The 24122-nt window shown below is 40.2% G+C and overlaps 1 protein-coding gene across 4 annotated transcripts in view; it reads left to right on the plus strand.

The window, feature by feature from the left end:
- NCKAP5 (NCK associated protein 5) overlaps positions 1–24122 on the plus strand; it is a 364164-nt gene that overhangs the window by 154204 nt on the left and 185838 nt on the right. For 2 of the 4 annotated variants that reach the window (XM_082763525.1, XM_082763522.1), the window contains one exon: positions 22334–22467. The exons of the other annotated variants lie outside the window; for them this stretch is intronic. In XM_082763525.1, the coding sequence (XP_082619651.1) occupies positions 22334–22467 (134 nt within the window). The remainder of the gene's footprint in view (positions 1–22333; positions 22468–24122) is intronic. 4 annotated transcript variants of the gene reach the window in all.

Genomic DNA, 24122 nt, shown 5'->3' on the forward strand with positions numbered 1-24122 from the left:
GGGATTTTGGGCAGAGCAAGCCTTTGGCTTTGGCCTTTCAGTGAGCTAATGCCTTCGTTTGGGAAGGGCAGGGGTGACGGCAGTTGCTGCTATTAGCACCGTGCTGTCTCGCAAGGAGCATTATTTGTACGTGGTGTGGGGTGGGTGGAAAGCAGCCTGCAGGAGGAGCCGTGCCCCCTCTCCTGCCTCTGCAAACTGCACAAAACATCACCCAGCCTTCTGCAGGCAGGCACCTCATTTAGTACCATGCTAGTGCTCCTTCCTTACTTCAAAAAATTTACATTTTATTGGGGTTTTGCAATACAGATGGGTCATGAGGGTAAGAAGCGGTGGCATTACACCAACCCACGGCCACTTCTAGGACAAGCAGAGCCAGAGGGCCAGAGGTGTTTGTCCCTGGTACCACATGGCTTCAGGACGGGGTTCGGCCTGCCCTGCCTGCTCTCTGTTCGGTGCCTGTTTGATCACAGTGTGAGAAAGTTGTGCGTAGACTTCACTATTGCCTTCCCTGCAGGAATCATGTGCAGAATGTGCTATTTATAATTCGCTTCCCTGCGCTGGGGCCCGTCAGTATTTGTGGTCTCTGCATTTTGCATGCGGTCCCTGGAAGCTGAGGCAGGGACCGCTGCGGCGAGGCCTGCTCGGACACAGGAACAACATCAAACAATCAACGCTAAGCATGTGCTGTAGAAACTAGTTAAGCTGTGATATCTTTGCTCAAAAAGGGATTTGTGCATCTGTGTAAATAACAAGGTGAGTGATGAGGGAATGTGGTTTTTATGAGGAGACCTTTTTTAAAAGCTAAGGCTAAAAGATCAGACATGCTGTACTGTGTGCGATAACAGTGTGTCAGCTCCACAACAGTCCCTGTAGAAATGTATTTTTTCCCATGTCCCAGACATGTATTTTTCATGACTGGATTATTGGAAGTAGATATGTACCAGAAGACACTCTAAAGAAGAGAACAAATGAAAGTATTGCACTTCAAGACTAGTGTTCATCACCAAAAATATGAGCTGACTCTAAGATCCCATTTTTTCCATATAGTTGTATAGAAATCTGATACCTCATACATCAGATTGTGTGAACGTGCATTTATAAATTGTTTGAATTAGGAGAACCAAATAAATTTAGGCTGTGAATACCTGACATTTGCTCAAGTTTCTCATCAGTAAATATTAATGATTACTCATTACCAGAAGGCACATCTGCTCTGCTGCCAGTCAAGCTACTGGAAGCACCAGCAGCAGTGAGCCTAGCTGTGGTGTGGCTCTTTTGCTTGTGGCCTTCAGTTCTTTAATGTGCATTTTAGAAATGTTCTTAGTCATGTTACTTCTGACTCATCAAAGATCTTTTACCTTTCTGTAAGGGAAAAGAATACGATCACTTCATGTGTGTACAGTGTGTATGAATTTGATGGAGACTGTGCAGGTGTCTCCTTTATTAAAATTAACAGCTTTCCATACAGATGAAGTGTTTATTTCAAAAGATCATAAAAGCTAGAAACTGTTTTAGTCAGTCTTCTTTTATTTATTTATTTTTGACTCATTAAATCCAAATGTTTTTACCAAACCTTTAGTGCCTGACTTTGGATCTTTAGGACACAGAACAATACCAGGAAAAGTGTTCATTTTTGTGAGATTTTATTAACAGTGAACAATGCTGGGTTAGGAAAAATACAAGAAAAACGATTCCATAGTTACATAGCAGAGTCTTTGTGATAGATTAAGTGTTGTGTTAGCAGACATCTAGATTAAATACCTTGAGTGAACCAAACGTACACAGAATTACATCATGTTTTAATAACTTCAGTTAATAATTACCTAGAAAAAGTTCAAGATTTTATTTATTCGATCTATTTATATGCATACATGTTACAGGGTTGCTTCAGTAGTTTGTACTTCTGCATCCAAGTACTTTAAATCTACTCTATTTTCCATTAGTTCAGTGGCCTGTAACCTACACAAAAGAAATTGTGCCACTTTGGCAATTTAGCTGTGAAGGTTAAAGTGGGATGATGGCGCCTTTTATGTGTACATGGCTTTCACTTAGGGTGGGCCCTAGGCTCTGATTTACCATGTGTCCCGCTGCGTATTTAAGTGATGCAAAGTGATTATCGTGGGCTCTTCCCGGTGTCTGTCTATTCCACACCTGCACCCTTTTGTTAAAAACCACCATGTTAACTGAATGTGAGGTCCCCACTGAATAGGTTTCCACCCTCTGGTAATCCTTCTGCATTAGATTGATTTATGAATGTATCAGATTCTTTGTTAGCATGTAAACCACTAATTAATTTAAAGCTCTCTGTGGAAAAATTAAAGCCCTGGTTAAGGCTTTCAACAGGCTCAGATGGTGCTAATAATGGAAAAACAAGTTATATTAATGAGTTCTGATGCGATCAGCACAATTCTTGCTTTACAAACAGTTTTTGCTATAAAATACTAGAGACTGCAAGTTTTAAAATAAAGAGTGGAAAAAGTAAAAGGGAAAGGCAGGAAAAGTCTCCCTGCAGTAAGATACCCCGCTATTACTAGGAACGGAGTCACTTTTGCGTGTTACAACTTTTTAAAATGTAATTTCCTAGATATACATAACAGCCTCTTGTAAAACTGCTGGGATTGAAATGCAAACCAGTCTTTCTCCCGGATTGAAGCTGAACTTCTAATGTAATCAGCTGTGATAAGATCTCTCTCTTGCTCCCTCTTCTCATCATGGGCTGCTGAACTGGAGCATTCACAAGGAGTTGGATGTGCTAGAGTGCAGAAAAGGTCTTGATTGAAATCTTATGAAAATCTGTAGAGACTCTGACCATATTCTCTACTTTTCCAAGCTCCAGGTTGTTTTGTGTGTAATTTCAGTTGTTTCCTCTTTCACTTGAATGTAGGTATGAGTTTTTGGTGAGAAGAAAGAGGAGATCAGAGCCCTGCCTGACGATGCTTTGTTGAGCTGAAGCGAAATGAAGTCGGAAATAAAAAGCTAAATCTCCGTCTTTTTTTGCAGGAAGCTGGAAATGCGCATTTATAGGGGCAGGCCATGATTATAGGAAGTTGCCCTTTTTCTGCACCTGTTCCCCCTCTAGAAAGCTGTGTGTACCTCTCCTGGCTCCCAGCACAGTCCAGGCACCCAGTCTCATGCCACATTCTGGCTGTGCGCTCAGCACCGAAGCTGATGCTCACACTGCCTCGTTAATCATCAAGCAGGGAGCCTTCTTAAAAGGAGCATAGGCAGCATTTTCAGAGGCCCAGCCCCTCACATCTGCACCAGGCACCTTGCCCTTATGCCCGAGAGGGAATCGTGAGGTTGTGCGTGAGCTCCAGCCTGACGGATGGCAGCACGATGCGACGAGCGGCCGCGGCCGGGGGGCACTCGCTGTCATCAGCGTGATGGGTCCGCACCGTGGCCAGGGGCAGCCGGGATTGCTGCAGAAGCACCCGGATCATGCAAAAATAGATGATATTTAGTAATAAATGAAGTGTTAAAGATGAGGTACAAAAGGCTAAATTATCTTTCCCAACTTCTGGGTTCTTACATCTATGAAATCATCTATCTGTGCTCTAATTAGAAAGTAGTAGAGAGAGAGGCAAAGCCGCTGTTGTAAAATGTCTCTTTGAATATTCAACATCCTAAACCAGAAAGGAGCAGTCTGACCCTTGTGCCTTCTCTGTGAAGCTGTGTGTTTTTACAACCAGCCATGCTGTCTAGCTCCTCTTTCTTAGAAACTTTGTCACATGGCTGTCAGAGAAACTAGGTGGCATTAGTAGTAGTTAACATCGATAATGGCTATTGAAATTCTCTGCAAACCTGCTTTAATGCTCCTGGATCTCATTAATTGTCCATACCTCATTAGGCCAACTGTCCTCATCCACAACTTAGCAGTTTCATTTTTAGTTGTTTTAGAATTTTTAGTCCAGGAGAGGATTTTAGTTCCTTTTAGATTTTTACAACTCCTAAGTGTGTGTTTGCATGTGCATGCATGTATGTGTGTGTGTGTGTGTGTATATATATATATATATGTACATACATATTTGGTTTGGTTTCTACAACTTTGCAAGCACATTGACATTTTCTTTTTTTACTTTATGGATTTTATGAATCTAAGGATTCTTCATGAGTTAAGGCAGTTAGACCTTTCAAGAGTTACTTTAAAGTTAAAAAAATAAATAAATAAATTGCTCACTCTTCTGAAATTGAAGTAATAAAAGCCTGATTATGTCTGCTCAGAATAATTCTGCCTTTCAGGCCTATGTCAGTTCCTGGTTAATTAATTTCAGAGCCTGGTTTGATCACCAAATTGAACAATAAATTGTAAGGAGCATATTCGTTAAAACCAATTTACTTTCAGTCTCGTTGTTTAAAATGTAATAGAAACTGTGTGAGCATATACAGGGATAAAAAGATGCTGGACAATTCCCCTGCCCCAGTTAGTGGCCTTTCTGAATCTGGCTTTCAACCAGGAGAGGGAGCTACGTTCACTTACAATAACACCTATGTCCAAAGCCCTGTTAAAAAGCAAACCATCTGTTCAAGCGCAGAATATGTGACTTACTGTAAAAGTGGAACACAAACCCAGTCACTTTTGGTTCACTGGAATTTATGGGTTTTTGTTTGTTTTGTTTCTGAGATGGAAAATATTAGTTACAGTATTTGAAAATAAGCTGAGCTTTGCAGGGACTCTTGGTGCTTGGCACTGTAAAGGCAGCGATACGCTCTCCTCACTTTTGGTATTCTCTTGCTGCGCTTGCCTGGGATGCTGCTGTAGGTGCCAGCACTGAGGAAGACCATAGTTAAATCCAAAGGAGCAGAAATAAATTTTGCCTCTCCTGCTGGAATCTACCAAAGTGGTCTGTCTCTCCAACGAGTCTCTGGAAGTATTTAGTCAACATAAAAAAAGAGAGAAATAGCATTATATAAGAATCATTGAACAGAGAAAAAAAATATATACGAAATGCATTTATATAAGGTCTGAAAGGCAATCTGTAGAAAGTATGTCATAAACTAAATTGCCCTCAAGTGGAAATTGCCATTTATACATTAGATAACAAAGGCAGGGGATGTTGAAGGCAGCACAGAAAAAGCACATGCAGTCTCATAGTGGCTATGGATATATTTGCTATCAGAGCGGCAGTTGGCTTCAACGTGAAGCAAATCCCACTTTATGACTCGAAACAGCTGTACCCCGCTCTAGGCAATACCTCACTGCCTAATAGGAGTGATGCGCACATGCACTAATAACAGTGAATTGTAGCCATTTTCATATCAAAGGTTAAGCTCTGCAATCCTGAACTCCTCCAGGCAATGGCATGAGTTGACTCCGGGAAGCTGCACACTCACTGGATTAATATTCTTGCAAGGATGACCTGAATAGAGCCGTCGTTCTGCAGCCCGAGCAGGCAGAGCGTTTACGGGCAGCTTTTCCCTAATGCCGGAAAGCAATCTCGGCTAGCGCTGAATTAGTCGCAACGTCTGAGGCTCTGAAGAGGAAAGGTGAGTGGATAAAGTGGGCCAACAGTTGGAATTTCCTGCGAACTGGGAAGGTAAATTTATTCAGATTAATAGGAGCGAAACCCCTGTGATACGCTTGGTGTTGTTTTTTTTCATTTGTTTGTTTTAAATAAACCTCTTTGTTAGTATTTTTAGGTTTTGTTCTCCAATCTTGTAGGCCCTCTTGTAAGACCAAAGAACTGTTGTCTTACTGGTTGCAGTCCATTGATGCAGCTCTGGTCACAATATCCCTCTGAAAAATTGCAGCCTTTTCCTCTTACAGCACCTGTATCAACTCTTCCAGTGGTTCTGTGGGTTGTTGCTTTGCAGTTGCCCTCATGGCAATTGGAGCCAGTTACTGATTTGTTGCACAGAGCATGGCTAAAGCAGGGCAGAGAGGGTGCAGCCAAGCAGCAATACTGATTCCCTGAATTTGCCTCTGTCTAATCAAGCCAACCAACGCCAGTGAGCACTTTCACTGCTGGAGAGATGGAGAAAGTAAGGTTTTAATTTCTTCATTGTTGTTATCATAGAAATGTGAACTAAAATATAATTTCTTTTACTCTTTTTTTTTGTATGTGGCACTAGGTAACACACAAACCAAGGCGCTTTTTTGTCTGGGTCACGCAGAATGATCTTATTTTCCAAATGTGGAAGAAAAGGTTATCAGGAGAGAGAGAAACAAAATTTCTGCATGAGGAAGGACAAAGTTTATGTACCAAGAGTATTGCTCAGTTGTGATTCCATTAAATGCCCATTTATTTAAATGAATGCAGTGCTCTTGGAGCTTGTACCATTAAGTTGGTGCTGACCCTTAGAATGAGTCAGCTCCAGCAGTGCTTTAGATTGCATCGTATTAGAGGAAAACTTCACTGCACCAGCTCTGTTCAGCATCTTGTGCAATGGAGTCCTGGTCCATGCTTGAGTTCTGCAGCACCAAGGTAACATCAAAATGTGTCAGTGTCTTGACCGGTTCCCAAAACATATATATATATACAGAAAATATTCTATTGGAGATGAGTGAAACAGAGAGAGAAGAAGCTGGAAAAAACTATTTGCCTGTTTCAGAGCACAGAGCACTTTTTGAGTAGACATGAAAACCAGTCACAGCAACCAGAGCAAGACTTGGACTTGTGACTGTTCTTTATGCCATAAAGCAGAGCTTTACTTTATTGTTTTATTTTGTTTTGTTCTCTTGGCATTTCATAATCACCTTGCTCTCTGCAACTTCGGGTCAAGGTTTAGAAGAAATATTAGAATAGAGCGAGGAAATTGTATGTTAAACTTGCATAGCTTTGCATAGATCCGTATGGCTTGAGCTATCAACTCTGATTCTTCCTCTCTTTTCCGCCCTACTTCAGTCTCATAATCTTTAATTCAGTTTTTGCTTTGTCAGGAATTTGCTTTTACATACTTTATGTTTGTTTTGGCTCTCTGCTCACTGCATTGTGATAAAGCATCTTTTGATATTCTATGGGATCTTTCATAACGAAGATCTCATGACATAGTTTTCCAAGTCTGGAACTGGTGATCAGACTTGCTTAAATGTCCTGCGAGAGGAGACTGTCTAGACTGTGGGAATGACTGTGATGTTTGGACTGTGTTATTTCCATACCATTTGGCATGTTGCACCCTGCAGTTATTCTGGAAACTAATACAAATAAAAGTACCAGGCCTGATACAGGGCCTTACCTGGCTGTGAGGCGGCTTTCACTCATTCTCCAAACTGTGCTGCTAAGTCCTTCTCTCTTTCCAATACCTGCTGTGGCCTTCAGATAACCAGGTGGATAAAATCCCTACTCGCTGTTCTCATTAAAGGCCATATTATTCTTTAGCGTTAGCATTGTACAAGGCAGGATACTACCTCCGCCACCGAATTCTTTAATAATCTTGGCAAATGCTTGATGTCTGATCCAAACAGCTTATTTGTCAAACAGCCTTTATTCTGACTTTTCTGCTGGCTGTGTGATTGCCAGCGTAGGTAGTGAACTTGTTGGGGAAGAGGCAGGATCTTACTATGCTTGTAAGTAGTGCTGGGAGCCATTTGGAGCCCGGGGGTGCTGATGTGCTGTGGATAATCACAGCCCAGCCACTTGGGATGAATACCGAGAGGGAATTTGGCTCAGTATGCACAAGCCGTGCAGCAGGCGTTTTGTAATTACATCTTTACACTGCAGATTTGTGATTGGCATCCATGGTGACACTGCTTATTTAGAAACGATTTCTGAGTGCCAGAGAAAATTTGTTATCTCTTGGGAACATCCTGTTTCTGGTAGTATCCATTAACAAGCGCCCCAGAGCGCTGGCTGGCAGAGTTTTCCAGTTAAAAAACTTTCCCCGTGGCTGTCGCTGGAGGAGCAGGTCAGGATTCCCAGGCTGTTGCTGGAAACCTTGTGGTACATCCAGTTGCCCAGCAGATGTTGCTGAGGTGATGTTACCCCTCCGATGGAAAACTTGTCACGTGGGAGATACCGTACGAGAAGATGTGCCTTAAATCTGAAGCTGAAAAGGATTTTTATGCTAAAACTGGCTTTTTAGAGTTGTTGGTTGCACTCAGCAGCTGTATGTTACAGCAGCTGGTAAGGGCAGCCTGCTCACAAACTGGGATATGTAGGAGGAGGTGAATGAAAGTTGAGGTGCGAAGAAGGAGTGTACGTGTAAAACACGTTACAAAAGGAAGAGCTTTATACGGGACATAAACAGGTTTGCAGAAATATCCATGTGAGCCCTGAGGAAGCAAGAACATCAAGTTTCTGGAAATGTAATGCAAATGGGACGAAGAAACAAACTTCTCTCAGCTTTATTCTTCCCATGTAGCTCCTGACTTGGTTCTCGATGCCAGGGCTGGGGCAGAGCCACCAGTACTAGCTGGGATTCACCCCCATCCCCACAACAGCCGAGTAATTGACCAAAACACTTGCGCACCCCAATTCCAGTCAACCCAGCTCTGTTTGACTTTGCCTCTGTGGTCAGTGAAGCTGGGTTATTTCTTTCAGCCCTATTTAGATAAAGATTGTTCATATTTCACCTGTATGGAAATTGATAATCAATCCTGATGTCTTGAGTGAGTTACAGGAAGCAGTAATATTTTACAGCGGTCCACAGAAGCATTAGTGAACAGCAAATTTCCTGTTTTGCAGATAAACAGCAAAATTTCTTTCTCACCACAGCTTAAGCACTGTATAATTACAAGTAGTTTGCTCTTCATACTTCTTACACCCAGTGGACAGACAAACGTGGCTGTGAACCAGGCAATCTCAAGAGCATTGCTGAGCATTCGTGATTTGGGGAGGTCGCTCTGTTGCTTTTACAGAGCATCTGTAAGGGAACCTTGTGTGGAAGCGATGGGAAGCCTTGATGTGCTGGCCAAAACGTACCAAAAATTTAGCACGATTCCCCTGACTCCTATTCTAGTGCTCTACACAATACAAAAAGCATGTGGAAGGTCTCACTTGGAAAGAACATGGCATGTTAATTATGTGATTAAGTGCTTTATTGTTCAGAGACAGATCTTCTCTCAGCCTAATAGCTGCACCTCCTTCTTTATGATATTTTCAACCAGTGTGAAGGTGGAAGAGGCAGCAGAGAGGAGAGTCACACTCTTTGGTTTTAGTAGTTGGCACTTTCTGTAAAGAAAGAAACGCCTTTTCTATTTTTCTTCAAGAAAATCAAGCAGCTGTAATTGTCAACATTTGCTGTTAGGTTGGAAAATAGCAGACTTTTTAGTCATGTCTTAAATGAGAGATGAGTACATGACTAAGTGCAATTAACAAATTAGAATAAACTATGGTTAGATGCAGTAAAACTGTTATATCCTGTGTAAATAGATAAACATGGCAATGAAAACCAGAGAGCTCGATGTCAGAGGCTTTGTATCTGGTTTTGATCTGCTCCTGTAGAAGTACACCTACCCCAGCTGTCCTAGTAAGGGAAGGAGACTGAAGGGGTAGAGCCTGGCTGCTGCTTAGAGTCGAGCTGAAATTAGTCTGTGGAAACTCGAACAGACATTGAAGTGAACCTATTACTGAAAAGGGACTCTGCAAAATGCTATCAGGTTGTGATACAGTCTTTCAATTACTCTGGTTGGACCAGTGAACAAATGAAAAACACGATGCAAACTTGTTGGTTTTTTTCTTTTCTCTTTTTTTTTTTTATTTCAAGTTCTTCCATCTACCGGGCTTGCAAACTCAGTCTGGCCTCTGCAAGTGATGTCAGTTCTTCTGGATGAGTGCATCATCAGCCCTCATAAAGATTTTGCAGTGGCAGCTCGGTTAAAAATACCAGTTAAGACGTGCCAGCCAACAAAAAATGCACCGTATTTCCCCATTGCTTACCGCAGTGCCTGCAGTGCTTAAGGAGTGAAAACGATAGAGGTCCATTCGTCAGAAAACTAAAGCAATAGGCCTCTGGAATACGTGCATGAAACAGCTGAGTAAATAAGGTGCCTTTTTTTGCAGTTACTTACCAGCCATAAATGGACTCTTCAAGTGAACACAGAAAAAATTGTAATAAGATCTGACATGTTCATGAGCAATGCTGTAAAGAGCCTGGGAAATAGAAATGCTAGATGGAAAGGTAGCTAGGAGCAAAACAGTGTTGCCGGAGGTGTTGAGTGTGTCAGCTGAGAAAGGCAAAAAGAAGTGTGTCTGGAAACTAAAATATCAGCATATCCCAGATCCGCGGGGGCTTGGTGGCACTGCAGATGTTTCTGAGCCACTTCTGACAATCATTATGATCAGTTCTGCATCTCCCGTCCTCCCAATTCCTGTTTAGCCTGACATCTACTTCAGTTAACTTCTTGATATCCCATTTATTAGCAGAAAATATGAATATATTCATGAGAAGTTCAGAGAGGGAAGAAATGCTAACTGTCCCTAGCATCAGGGCAGGGAACGCATGCTACTCCCTGCTTCTGCGTAAATACCAGAGGTCCCCAGAGCAGTGAAGCACAGTTCCGCTGGCCTTTCCCATTAGAGCAAATAAAACTCTTAGAAGTTATTTATTTATTTTAATGCTTATCCTGTGCTCTGCTGCTTACCTCCTATCTCTCTAACCCAGCTCCAAGTGGGAAATGCTCGGTTCAGCCATGTGCCTGTTTGTTCTGTGAGCACCCAGCTGTAGAAAAGAAGCCATTCGTATCATCTAACGAACATGTTGGTCAGTTACAGGGGAAAAAAAAAAACAAACACGTTTGCTTTGGGCATAGGCTCGCGTTCATTTCAGATAAGCAGAAGTAATTTACGCTGTGACAGTAACCCCCAGCAGAGGTGGCGAGGTCACGGCACTGCTCCGTCGCCTGCCTCTGCGCACAGGGGACTTCAAAGCTCGTTTGGCGGTGGGCTGGCAGCCACGGAGGTGTCAGTCCGTCACAGTTCACGTGCTGAGCAATACCCTGTTATACCTCTATTAGCGGTTCCAAGAGTGAATTATAAGTGTAAGGATTTTTGTGTTTGGGCTGGAATCCATAGCTGCTGGGAACGGCAGCCAGCATTACCTGTGGTTTGACCTAGCCCAGAGAGGTGCTGCTCTGGGTCGTGCCTGCAGCCATGAAGCGTAAGCCACACGGTGCTTGTTAAGCGATGAAGACACTGCACAGCTATGTGGATTGGACTGTAATTAATCTTGGGGATTAATCAGCTTGGAGAAGTTGATTGGTTTCTGATGGCCGATAAGTCCTGGTGCTAATCACAAGTTAATGAAAATAGCACTGAACAAAGTAGCACAGTACTGTAATAAGGTTCTCCTTTGTTCTTTATGGGACTTTATTTTTTCTTTCTATGAAATCACAACAGTGCTTAGGCTGGAACTTCATCTAAACTGACAGCAATTATCTACTACTTAACTATAAAACACAGCTGTGCCCTATCAAAAATTAAATGTCATCTGAGCATGTGCAACTGTGGAAACAACCCTCTGTCATACGGCCAGACCTGTGTGTTCAGTGCTAGTTCTGCCCCCGTCAGGTCCTGTGAGGACAGGTACCTTCTGACCCGTCCTTCCGCCAGCAGAAGGAACATCAGAAGGGCACACTACTCTTGTTTTTGGTTCCTGTCTTGCTCTTTTTACTCTTCTACTTTGTTTGCCCTTTGCCCAGCACAGCAGCAGAAAGCAAGCATAAAGCAGAGACCTGTCTGCTGCTGGCAGCTCCAGCCCCAAGCAATACCAGCCTCACCACGGCTCTTCCTTCAGGTTCTGCTGGCCTTCTCAAGGACGTGGTCAACGAGAACAGTGAAAATGGCTGGTATTCATTCCTCAGTTCCTTCCTCTGCCTCCAGAAGGGATGGGTAACTCTCTGCAGCCGAGTTTTTGAGCAGCAGAGGAAAATGTGGAAGAAGAGTTCATGTTTGTCTCTGTTGGTTGTAGAATGGTAACAGTAAAGAAACATCAACGTTTTAATTAAATGTTTTGCTGGCCTACTGGTTTTCTTGCCAAAATACTCTTCCCTAAGTGAGAGTTTTCTTTATTTACAAACTTCCGTGACTTTTTTTTTTTTTTCTAGATAGTTGTTTTGAAAGCATTGCTGTAGGGCACAAAACAACATGTAAAGCACTTGAGAGAACTTTAGTCAATGTTCTGCCTGCGCTGCAAGTTAAAATAGCATTAAAAAAAAAAAAAATCCCATGTCTGTACTTAGTTAGACATCTTAATATAATCATGTCACCTTATCAAAAAAATGTGTAGCAAAGAGCTTGGAATTATAATCAGCTATTAAAACTTAACGTGTGTTAGGGGAGAAAAAAATTTCCATTACATTACATATTACTTGCACTGGTTCTCATTTTGGTATTGACAGAAGTTTGTTCTGCACGCTTCTGAATACTAGGTATTCATATGAGTTATCTCTGTCTTAATACTGTTTCGAAGTTTTTACTTGATCTTGAAAAACATTACATTATGTTTAATTTAGGGAAATGAAATTTCTTTAATTACTGTCTGTTGAAGCTATTAAAAGCTCAATTAAATTTGCAAATTCATTTTTGAAAAGCATTATCATTTTAAGATTAATAATTAAAAAAAAAAAAAAAAAAAAAAAACTTGATCTGTGTGGGACTTCCTTGTTCACTAAGAGTATTCTCTTTACACTCGTCCCCTGTGAGGAAATAATATATCCAAAATGGAAAAAGAATTAGGCTGAGAACGGAGGATCAATGCCAGTCTTGGAAATTGGGCTATCAGTTGTGAATTTGAGTGAACTGCAGTTGTTGTATGATGGAGACAGGATTAAAAATAAAAAAATAAAATAAAAATCCTTGCCTTTGTTCAACTTTGAAAACGTGATCTGGAGATGATCTTTAAGAAGTTCTAGCTAATGGTGGCTGCTAGGGATGCAGGTGGTTCACCTCCATAAAGCGTGTCTGCAAATGGTGCGAGTCGCTGTGGTCGATTGGGTGTAACCCAATAGACATCTACAGGTGTGACTCCAGGAAAGGTGGTAAAAGAAAAGTCAACCATATACTTGCCTTCAGTTGATTCTGGAAGACTAGGAGTGGGTTTTGGTGTTGGTGTTGGTTTTTATTTTACTATATTTTCAATGGCAATTCCAATTTTCTGTGGCCTTTGTTGCATGTTTCACAGAATTAACGAGCTGTTGGCAGTAAGAGCTTCCTTTCTGAGGAGTGGCCATAGTTGTCGAAGGAGATGGGCAGGCAGTAGTGCTAGCCATCTAGCTCTGCGTTGAAAGGCTTTATGAATTATTCTGTTAAAAAAATCTGTAAAATAAATGTTACAACTCCAACTATATATACAGCGCTGCTCGTGTAATAGCCTGCCTAATTCAGATTAATTGTAGGCTTGCAATGATAAAGGAGCTTCAGCACAGCAGTTATTCTGTTGTACAGATGCAATTAAATCTATATCAGTGCAGCATAAATAATGCTAAATTAAGTTGCTGTCCTGCCACATGGTGGCAATTTTGAGCTACTGCACAATGAAAGGCAGCGTTACTTTATTCGGAAGTAGTAACCATACCAAGAAAGTGTTTCTAATTTACTTGAATTGCTCTGGAGCAGTGTTATCACCCAAGAATATAACGTCTGTAAACTACTGTCACTAAAATATCACTAGTAATAATAAATGTTTCCTATCCTGCTATTCATCTCAGAGCCAAGCAAAGCCTGAAGTTTACATCTGGTAGTCACGGAACACACGCGCTACTCTGTTACGGGGCAAAAGGGAGAGATCTATCAGCATATTAAAACTTAATAGTGAAAAATAAATTATTTGCTTGAAATTACTCACTTTAACTGTGTATAAGGCAGTTTTAGGAAATGCTAATACAAATTATTTAGTGCCAATTAGATTTTCCTGGCTTATTCGGGGCAGCTTGTCATTTTGGGAGCAGAATCCTATTCCAGAGAGTCATCATTTTTTCTTACTGGAATGAAAGAGCTAGAAGATACCAGCCTAAAATTCGGAGATGCTTTTTATGCTGTTTATATCTTGCTGTTGCAGAGCTTTAGTGGGAATAAGGTTAGGAAAAATGATTACATCGTGAAATAATTGGGGAAAAAAATTAGAGATGTAACATAAGTCAAAGAATTGTCTTCTTAAGCCTCTGTGGTACAAGCCTCTATCAGATGAAAGGGTAATTCATTTTGATTACAAAGCAATGACATAATCTTACCCTTAAGTTTATTTTGAAGAGATGGGGAAATAAAGCTACCTCTCCCTCCATGAACCCTCCAAGTGCTTAAGTTATTACTGTTTATATCTTAATGCTTCACAGTGGTTTAAAAACACCTATAACTTCATCACTGGGAAAGCTTTGAGTGTTTAAGAGTATTTGTCAGTTTTCCCAGTATAGCTGGAAACATTAATAAAGGACAAAGGCATATTAACTGCCACTGTTGGAAAGTTCTGGCTTCAATAGCTGGCTGATTTAATAAAGTCTTGTTACAGTAAAATGATTCAGCTGTAAGCAGCCTGTTAAAATTGTAATAAGTACAATAAGCAATGCACTTCTTTTTTTTCTGTTCGTTGGGGTAGTGTTTTTTCATGCTGTCAAAGTCCGCTACAAGGAAAGCTGCAGTGTGCTGCAAAGTTGTTTGTCAGTGCCTTGGTTTATTTTTGCAGAGAAGTATTGATTACAGAATGAGAAACATTTGGTTTAACAGCGATCGATGAGGAGCAAACAAAGGACACTGAAGTTTCACTCATTTTAATTTGAACAAAAGTACAGTACCTGGTACAATTTATGATGGAGTAACAAATGGCATCTACTCTCTCTATTCTTATAATCATGATTCTTTCCTGTCATCTGTGAATGAAGTAAGTTTAGACAGAGGACCTTAGTCTCCTGTGAGCTGGGTTTGGGACCAGGTTGCACAAAGGGAATTTGATGGAAAGGTCCCGCCTCACGTGGGAGCCCTGGGCTTTGGGCTCTGGGTAATGGGGGTTCAGGTGTCTTCTGTGGACAAGAGGCACTTGATCAAATACTGTTTGATTACTATGTTTTATATTGGGGGAATTAAATACTCACTGCATCAGGAAAAGTTACCCTGTTAAAGTAACCAACTAAGAGATGAAGTCACAAATTCCAGTTTCCATTTCAATTAATATTTCACACTTAATTCTTGGAAAACAGAAGTGTTCCACCAGCGAGGGGATGGGGGCTAGCCCTCCTCATCCCCCTTTCCTTACTCCATGCTGTTCCATGGCTGCTGCCTGAAGCAGGCTTTCAAAAGTGGAGTGTAAGTGTCTAGCTCCTCTCAGGCAGAAGAAAAACTTAAAGGTTTTTACTTCCTTATCTTAATGAGTATATCTTTACATTTTGAGTATGCTTTTCACCTAGTATGGAGCTACCACTATCTCTTCATGCTTCCCAGGCCATTTGCCTGTGTGTGCATAGGGACTGGAGGCAGTGATGGAAGGAAGGTCTTGGGGCAGAGAGCCCACATCTGGGTTTAGACCGATGTGACCTGTCCCAGGCTTCTTGCACATCATCTTGAACAGGCAATTTATATTTCTGTGCACACCTTCCTGACAGTAATTTTCCAAACCCTCGTATATGTTGCAGCACAGCCTTTATATTGATGAATGTCCTTATGTTTGTATCCTGCCCAGTGAGCTGGAATCCACTAATTTGGTTAAGAGGCTCCAGAGTTACCGAATGCTGATATGACAGTGATTGCAGTATGCAGCACACTCTGAACACCCCCAGCACTACTGCGTTGGTACAGATAGTCCCCAGTATTATAGCAAAATAGTGTTTCTGAGTACTTTGAATATATGTATAACAGTATTGGGCATTGACTTGCTCTAAAAACTGATTTGCAGAATTTTAATGTGCTTCTAGTAGCTATTTGTTTGCTTGTTTGTTTTTTTTTTTGTTGTTGTCTGCTTCCTCCAGTTGATCCTCAGGCTGGTACCATGTTTTTTTTTCCAGACCAGGCTGTGATTCTATTAAATTATTACTCTTAATGCAAGGTATCAGATGCTTATCATCAGAAATTGTATAAGAACTTACAGAAGGACTCACTTCAGGTTAGCACTGACTTAGTGGTGCTGCAGACTGTATACAACAATAACAAAAAAATGTATTATTTTCTCCACCTCATTTAAATTCAGTGCAAAGTAACTGTTTGAAATCAATATTAATTATACAGAAATTGTAGCCCTCTTTAGCAAATGCTTAAAAATAGTTAAAAAATTAATGTGCAGGTTAATAGCCCGATTTAGAGCAACATTAAGCCTGTGTTAAGTATACTGATGTCGACTTTTTTTGACAAAATTGTTCTCTGATGTTAACGTGATTGGTAGTGCCATAGTAGTACCATCTTATGATACACTGGGAAAGCAATGAACAAATTCAAGAAGAAAGAGGAATCTTGCTTCTGTGTAAACAGCAGCCCATTTTACTACTTAGGAATTAATCTTAAATATGAGGGGAGGTTCCATTTGTGCCTCCTTTAAGACATCTTTCGCATTTGAGCTGAGCAGTCCTGTAACACCCGTCTGTTTGTAAGAAGGGCTAAACAGAAGAAGGAGGGGCCACTTTCTGTGGTGCTGTCGGGCTGACTCCCTTTTGAACGCCTACAACCTGTCCAGCACGCGTGGCATATGTAGGCCAAATGCCTTGAGTATTTCACTTGCAGGTGTCTATAGTTTTAAATCTTGATGCACAGCCATGTTTTTAAAATAGAGATAATATTATTGATCAATGGAGTAGTATGATTTTTATGTGAAAGATAACTAGCAAAGTTAAAAATAAACTATTTTGGTGTGGTGGGGTCCTTCAACAGGACTGGGGAGAAAACAAGATGGAAAAGCTCCGGGGCTGAGGTTAGGACAGGGAGATCACATGCCAATTACCGTCACAGGCAAAACAGACCTGACTCAGGGAAGATCCATTTAATTTATTGCCAATTAAAATAGATCTGGACAGCAAGAAACAAATTTAATCCAACACCTCGGTGCCCTGCAGAGCTTTGTCCTTTCTTAAGTACGTTGAGGCGCCCCCAGGGTGCCTGAGGGACTCAGCGAGGCCCTGTGGTGGGGCTGGAACTGGCTGGAACCGGCTGGAACCAGATGGAAGCATCTGGAACCAGCTGGAACCAGCTGGAACTGCCTGGAACCAGCTGGAAGCAGCCGGAGCCAGCTGTGCCCACACAAGGCAGCCCTGGCCTCTCCTCACAGAACCCCCTGCCTGCACCCAGCCGTGCAGGCCCAGCACATCTAACCTACAGAAAACCTACTTTAAGAAAAAGCGAGGCTGTTGGCATGGCACAGTGGGGTGGGGAAGGAGAAAATGTGTGTTTTTTTTAGTGTTTTATTTATTTATTTATTTATTTATTTATTTATTTTTGAGTGCAAAGATACAAGATCATCAGTACTCGGGAGGGCAGTCAAGTATGTCCAGCAAAAAAAAGTAGGATGAGACTGGAGCATTTTGAAATGAGAAACCTGCTTGAGTTAGGCAAATGCTTGACCCCAGTGAAGAGAGTACTCTGGTAAGTTTTTGTCATGGTAGCCTGCTTTGAGTGACAGGACTGGATTCTGCTTGTTTTATTTGCAATAACGATTAAAGGGGTTTAACTGCAAGTCTCCACATTCAAAGGCATGACTGTTGTCCACATACAAATGTAGGGTTGATAGTGAAATAGCCATGAGTGGAAAAAAAATGGGTAAGAAGGTAGCCTTCCCATACAAAAAAAAGTCACAGTGGGTGTAAAGCTCTCACCAGAAATGAAACCCTGATCGTACAGCCCCTGCCCTGTACAACATGCCCGTGCTCTGCCTTTTGTGGCTGCCACTCGTGCTGTGTACTTTTATTTTTTGTCACTTCTCTGTTTTCCACTGGGTGTTGTAGCATTAGGGGTCATTCAAGAGCTCCAGAGCGGAGATGTTCACACTTGGGTGTAAGGTGGAGGAACCATGTCCTGACATTTGCGACATGGTCCCAGTGAATTACAGGAGATGTAAAGGCTGCATTGGGTCAGTCCTGGGGCCGAGAGCACGGCTACTAACCAGGGACTCTGAAAATAAGCTTTGTCTGTTTGTCTCTTCCTGGAGTGCTGAGGAGCAATTTGGATCTTTCTGTCAAATACATGTCCTAATTTCGGTTGAGCCATAAATAGTTTTCCTGCATTTTGTTTTGATCATGAATCTCACTCTGATTTCTTGCTTAACTTTGAGAAGACGAATTAATGTGTGGTACATGTCCCTGACTGGATGAGAAAGGAAACATTTTGACATGAACATTTCTACAGCTACACAAAAAGGAACTTGTTGACGTGCAAATGCTTGCTCACGAGCATAATGAGCAGCTAGTGAAACTCAAATTGCTCACACGTTCATGAAAAAGTAATTACAAACAGTACTTTTTCAAGTGTTAAAATATTCTAGTACTTAACACAAAAGTATTGGTTGAGCTTGCTAACCCTGACTTTCAGTCTAGTTTGTTCACTTGAAATTTTTGCATATTTGGAAAGCTACCAGAGATCTGACAGGGAGATGTGATGAAAGTGAGGCTATCTGGAGAGGCTGAAAAAGGGGAAACAAGAGTGAGGTAAGGGTTATACTTCTAAGAGGAGAAGGTTATAGCTGTGCGAGGAGAGGCAGCAGGGAAAAGTTTGAGCAGAGCTCGTGGTGAGAAGAAGCTGCAATTAAAGAAGAATTGACAAGTGGGAATACATATCACTTCATTTGAAGATAGCAACGATGTTTCTGGTGTTAAAACATATTGATGTTTCACAACACTTTCTTTTTTATTTAACCTTTTCTTCATGTTGCATGCTAATCATATCCCTTTCCAGTAAGCATACATTCAGTATAATAACAGGAACCACTTCTGGCTAGTTCATTTCTTTTCACACACCTTTATTTTGCACAGGAATAAAGTGGTTTTAGCACAGATGAGTTTATAAAGGGTGTTATGACAACGCAAAATTTCTGGAGAATTCAGGGTTGTAGTCTACTTCCAGGGACAAAAAAAAAATCTGTGTTTAGCCTGGCCTTTCAGTGCATGAGGTTCACTTCTCTCTTTTGACTCTTCATTATGGCTTCTATGTGTTTGAATAAAAATGTAGTCACCTTTCCTTGTAGATAAGATCGCTGTTGCTGGGAGCTGCTTACTGTACGTAGAATGTGTGAGTGTTTTGTGTCCTGGAGACTGAAAACTCTCTAAGTGTGGGTGGTGTCTTACTTGTTTTTTCTCCCTTTGGACTCTTTAGTCTTCTCATTCATATGGGAAATTTATTGTAGTTGGGAAGAGAACCTACAATTTCAGGGTCATACGTTAGTACTTTTGTTTCTGGTCTTGTAGAGAGTCTTGTGATTTGCTTGTTATTCATCCCATACCCTCAAAGAAGCATAAGCTTTGTACAGCAAGTTGCTCATATAACTAATACTGTGTCGTGATGCTGGCCCTTGAGGTGACTGAATAAAGACTGGACATTTAATTCAGTCCAGAAGCTCCTTATGCTAAAACATTTAATTCCTATAATATTATTGTTCTTGATAGGTGTATTTGTTACTGCATTACAGATAGTTTTCTTAAGGTAACTCCCACATCCTTTTCTCTTCTTACTCTTCCAAAAAAAAAGAAAAAAATCCAGTGGATGTGCTGATCTTTTTGTGTAGGATGATAATGCAGACTTTCCCACCTGAAAATACGAAGTAAGTGGTAGCAACAGCATTCTCTGAACTATCAGCAAGAGGTAAATGAAACCTTGAGATAGCTTACGCTGCCCTTCGACCTGTAGGGGACAGTTTGAATTTGTGAATCTCTGCTGTATATTCTATGTTCTGCTAGAAATTGGTTTTGTGGTTAGTGGCAACATAGCTGAGATGCACAGAGATGCAGCACAGTCATTCTGCAGGGCAGCATCAGCGAAGCTGTACACAACTTAGAAAAGATCCGGGCAGTGATATGGAAGAAAGGACATTCATCTGCTTTTTGAAGTGTCATATTTTGGTAAGAAACGCTGTGAAGTACCCAAAATATTCACAACAACTGTATTTCTCTGTAGTCCTCCCCGTGGAGATGTGGCTTTGTACCTAATATAGAAAGAAGGTTTATCCAAGGACCAAGAGCATGGCCAGTGTAGCAGAGACACGGAGGTTGGTGCTGTATCAGAGGAAGATCATTGTGGCAGTAATGATGCTGGATGAGTGCAGAAGGCATGGCCGAATCTCTGTTCTTCAGCGTGTAACCCAGTGGAGCTGTTCCTGCATCACGAGGCTCAGGCACAGCCTGGTGCTTTGAATTAGCTTGGGCACTCAGAGCAGTTCCTCCAAGGTGGCTTATCAGTTACTGTAGGGACAGTTATTGGGGTTTAAGTCCAATTTCTGTAGTCTTGTAAACTTGTCTTAAGCACTGATTAGTAACCATGCCTTTCTACTGGGTCATTTTCTATGCTATCCTCTGACTCCCTGCAAGCTCCAAGTGTCTCCTTAGCAGCAGCGAAATGCATCTATTAGAAGAGTGTTCAGCAAGTGCCACTGGAACAGCATAATCTTAAAAATTGGTGTTGATGGAATCAAATCTCAAGAAATTCTAACAGTTTTTAATATTATTCTCATATCACTGGCACAAGTTACTGTTCATGGGACAAATTCTCTTTCTCGAAGGTGCTGTGTGTCTTCTTCTTGGTGCTGAGCACTCTGCTCTTTTCATTTTAGCAGGAACAAAGGATTACTCAGCACCTGTCAGAACGTGGTTATGTAACCGTAAGAACAGAAATGAGATAGTTTAGTTAGAACAATATCTTTATTTTCCAATAATTTGTTTCTCATTTTGCAGTTTTACATTTTCCAGATATTGTGTGTGACTTAATAGACAAACCCCCTCTATTCTCTGAGTAATTCCCCATATTTTTGCACAAGTATGTGGATATTTCATTTAATCCTGTGCAGCCTCCCTTTGTGGCATCTGCTTATTTATCACTGTCTTTAAGATCCCTTTTCCACTTGGTAATGTTCTTATTTTTGGTCCCTTGGTTACCACTATTATAAATTATTATCCAGTAAGATTTATAGCTGTAAGACTTGTACAAATCTTACATACAATCTACGTACAATCTGTACATATCTCTCCCATTTAATGGCTTAACACTAAGATGCCTTTGTTATTTTCTAATGAAAATGTATGTATAATTTCTAGATAGTTTTTTGCAGGTATGTCATGAAAATTTAGGTCAGCAATGGAACTCCATTAGAATGTCAGACAGGCTACAAATCGCAATTCACCAAGCACACAGAAATTTTTTAAAGCATATAGGTGGTGCATCCAGGATAACTTTACAGTAACTTAACCTTTTCTTAGGCAACTAACGCCTTCGTTGGAGGAGTATAATGCAGTACCATGTTAATTGCTTTTTTTTTTAAATTGACTTTTTATCCCATTTAAACGCACAAGGATAAATTTAATTTAATTTAATTTAATTTCTGTGTAACAAGGTCACATGGAAAAGGCTGTGCATATATATTTTTTAAATTAAATTAACATTTTTTATAACTTTTCAGTTTGTTCTACTCCTCCTAAATCACATGTAGCTACTTTTTAAATAGAGTTTTGAAATCATTAGGATGCTTTTCTATGATGTTTTTTTATCTGGATCTGAAGTTTAAAAAAAAAAAAAAAAACAAAAAAAAAAACCAGATACTCCAAGACATATGTCAATATATCCAGGTAGCACAGTATACTTGTTCCTGTAGTTCAAGAATTAGCAACAAGCATAATCTATTTGCCTTTGAGAACTAGCAGTAAAATTAATGGCATTTTTATTCCTCTAATTGTTTGTTTAGATTCCCAGTTTTTACAGACATATTCATATGTTTGTCATAGTATTTCTTTATATAGACTCAAATAGACTCTGTCCTATTCATAGGAATCCTGCCCCTTATTTTTTGGTTTTGTTTATTTGTTTTGTTTTGTCTTATTTTTCTGGTTTGCTTACAGCAATACCAGGGCTGTAGAATCTTGTCCTTCTCTGTTCTTGAGACTGAATCATTAAGGGATGGGTGCAAGTTGTCATCATGACTTGATTCAGGCTTCCTATATCTATCACCAAGCAAGATAGATCACAGATCTTAAATATTTTTGCGAAATTTATTTTGAGTCGAGGTGAAGAAAAAGCACTTGGAAGGAGAGGATGGTGTTTGGTTTTAAATAGCTTTTAAGCTGACTTCAGTAAGTCTGAGCTATGTAAGTGTAGCTCATTGTGATGGGGATACTCTGAAAGGCTCTCAATCCCTCATTTGTTATTCTGTGTATTATTGCCATTCCAAAAATAAAATAAAATGATCGGACTGCATAGTTGAATATCTGATTATTTTTACCAAATTAAATATAAAATTTATCCTAAAAGTGTTTTACATGTACAATTAATAATAACTTTCTATGGTCTTTCAGCGTGAGAAACTGATACATGAGTTGGAGGAAGAAAGACATTTAAGACTTGAGAGTGAAAAAAGATTACGGGAGGTAACACTGGAGTCAGAGCGTAGCAGAGCTCAGATGCGTGGGCTACAAGAACAGTTTTCCAGGTATGTTGCATAAATAAATTACGTTCAAAATAAGGGAAGAACAAACTTTGATTCAAAAAGACTGATCAAACCTCTTCATAGCTTGAATGGGTGGAATCTAAGGCAAAAAATGCTTTCACTCTGAAGTTCTGTAAACACAGCAGGATTTTGTCAGAATGACTGTTGTGACTGTTCTACATGAGGTAAAATTTAAAAGGCTTATGCCATTTTTCACTATAATGGTGAACATTTTAATTTCCAGGATTTTGTATTGGTTAGAATTCCCGGTAATATTCTAAGATGTACAGGTCTTCACTTCTCAAAATAAGTCCATGTTTGGTTGCTTTTCTGTTAACCAACAGCAGTGGTTTTGATCAATCTCAATAATGACAAAAAAGTGATGCCTTTTACCAGCTGGGTAATCATTCTCCTTGGACAAGCTCAGTGCCTCATCCTGCATTTACTGGAGCAGAGCGTTGTGCTAGGGCAGAGCTCCACGTACAAGGGAGCCAGCCTTGAAAGGGGGATGGAAGACAAACTGTTAATTCAGATGGCCACATTAAGGATTGGAGTTCTTTATTGTTTTTATGAGGCATGATGAGATCTTGTACATCATATAGAATTTTTTATTGTTTTTGTCACGTGAACAGAAACAAAACAATCAAAACAGAATTGAAAGAGACAATGGAATTTTATGTTGTATATTTTCCATCAAGATCCAGTATTTTAACTCACTCCCTTAGGTCTCCTTCCCTCAGGCCCCGAAATCATTGAAAAGTTCAAGTTCAGTTTCATATGATGAAAACAAGCTATGGGATGTGTTTTTTCCTTTGGTTGTTGTGTGTGTGTGTGTTTTGGTTTTTTTTAAGGCTTTCTTTTTAAAAAATTTGTTTAGTTCTTGGGGTTTTTTTTGCTCAGTGTCTGCCATGCTGATCCTCTATCTGAGATTGGGTTTCTAGGCAACGACAAAAAAGCAGTTAATAGCAATAATAAAATTTGTTCTGATCTGTTATTTTGTTTTTGGAAAAATTCCATTAATGTTCTTTAGATTTAAAAGTGTTCAGAGATATTTGAAATTCTTTCTCAAAAAATGTTAAAGATGTTCTTTTTCTTTTTTCTTTTTTTTTTGGTTGCTGTTTTTCTGTGATTTTTGTTTTCAATTTTTATTTATTCTGATCAGAGTCCCTGTATAATATACACAAATTAAATACACCTGTACTCTTGTTTAGAAAATGGTGTTATATATTAATCTTTGTTTATGGATAAATTTCTTGAGGTGCTGATTTTAGAACAATAATTACAGTCACAATAATTAGAAACCTTTGAAATAAACTTTTTAAGTTGGTGCAGTCCTGATTAAGAAAAAGGAAGGAACGAGGTGAGAGGAAACCAAACGGTTTCCAGAATAATGTGTCCAGTAACTTGGTAAAATTTTATCTGTTGCATATTCGTATCTTTTCAGGATAAAGCTTCATTATTCCTGTGAAACTATGGTAGCCTGATTCTTTTCTACAGTATTTCTGAAAAGAACTACTGTATTATTAGTTAGGATCCCTGAAGTCCACTATCTTCAAATTAATCCATTCTTTTTCTTCTATTATTTTATTTTCAGTCTAGCTTGCTCTATCTATAAAGAAGCAGAGGGATACAAGCTCTTTGGATTAAAGCTGTTTGTC

This window comes from Aythya marila (assembly GCF_965140915.1).
Source record: "Aythya marila genome assembly, chromosome: 6".
Taxonomy (NCBI): domain Eukaryota; kingdom Metazoa; phylum Chordata; class Aves; order Anseriformes; family Anatidae; genus Aythya; species Aythya marila.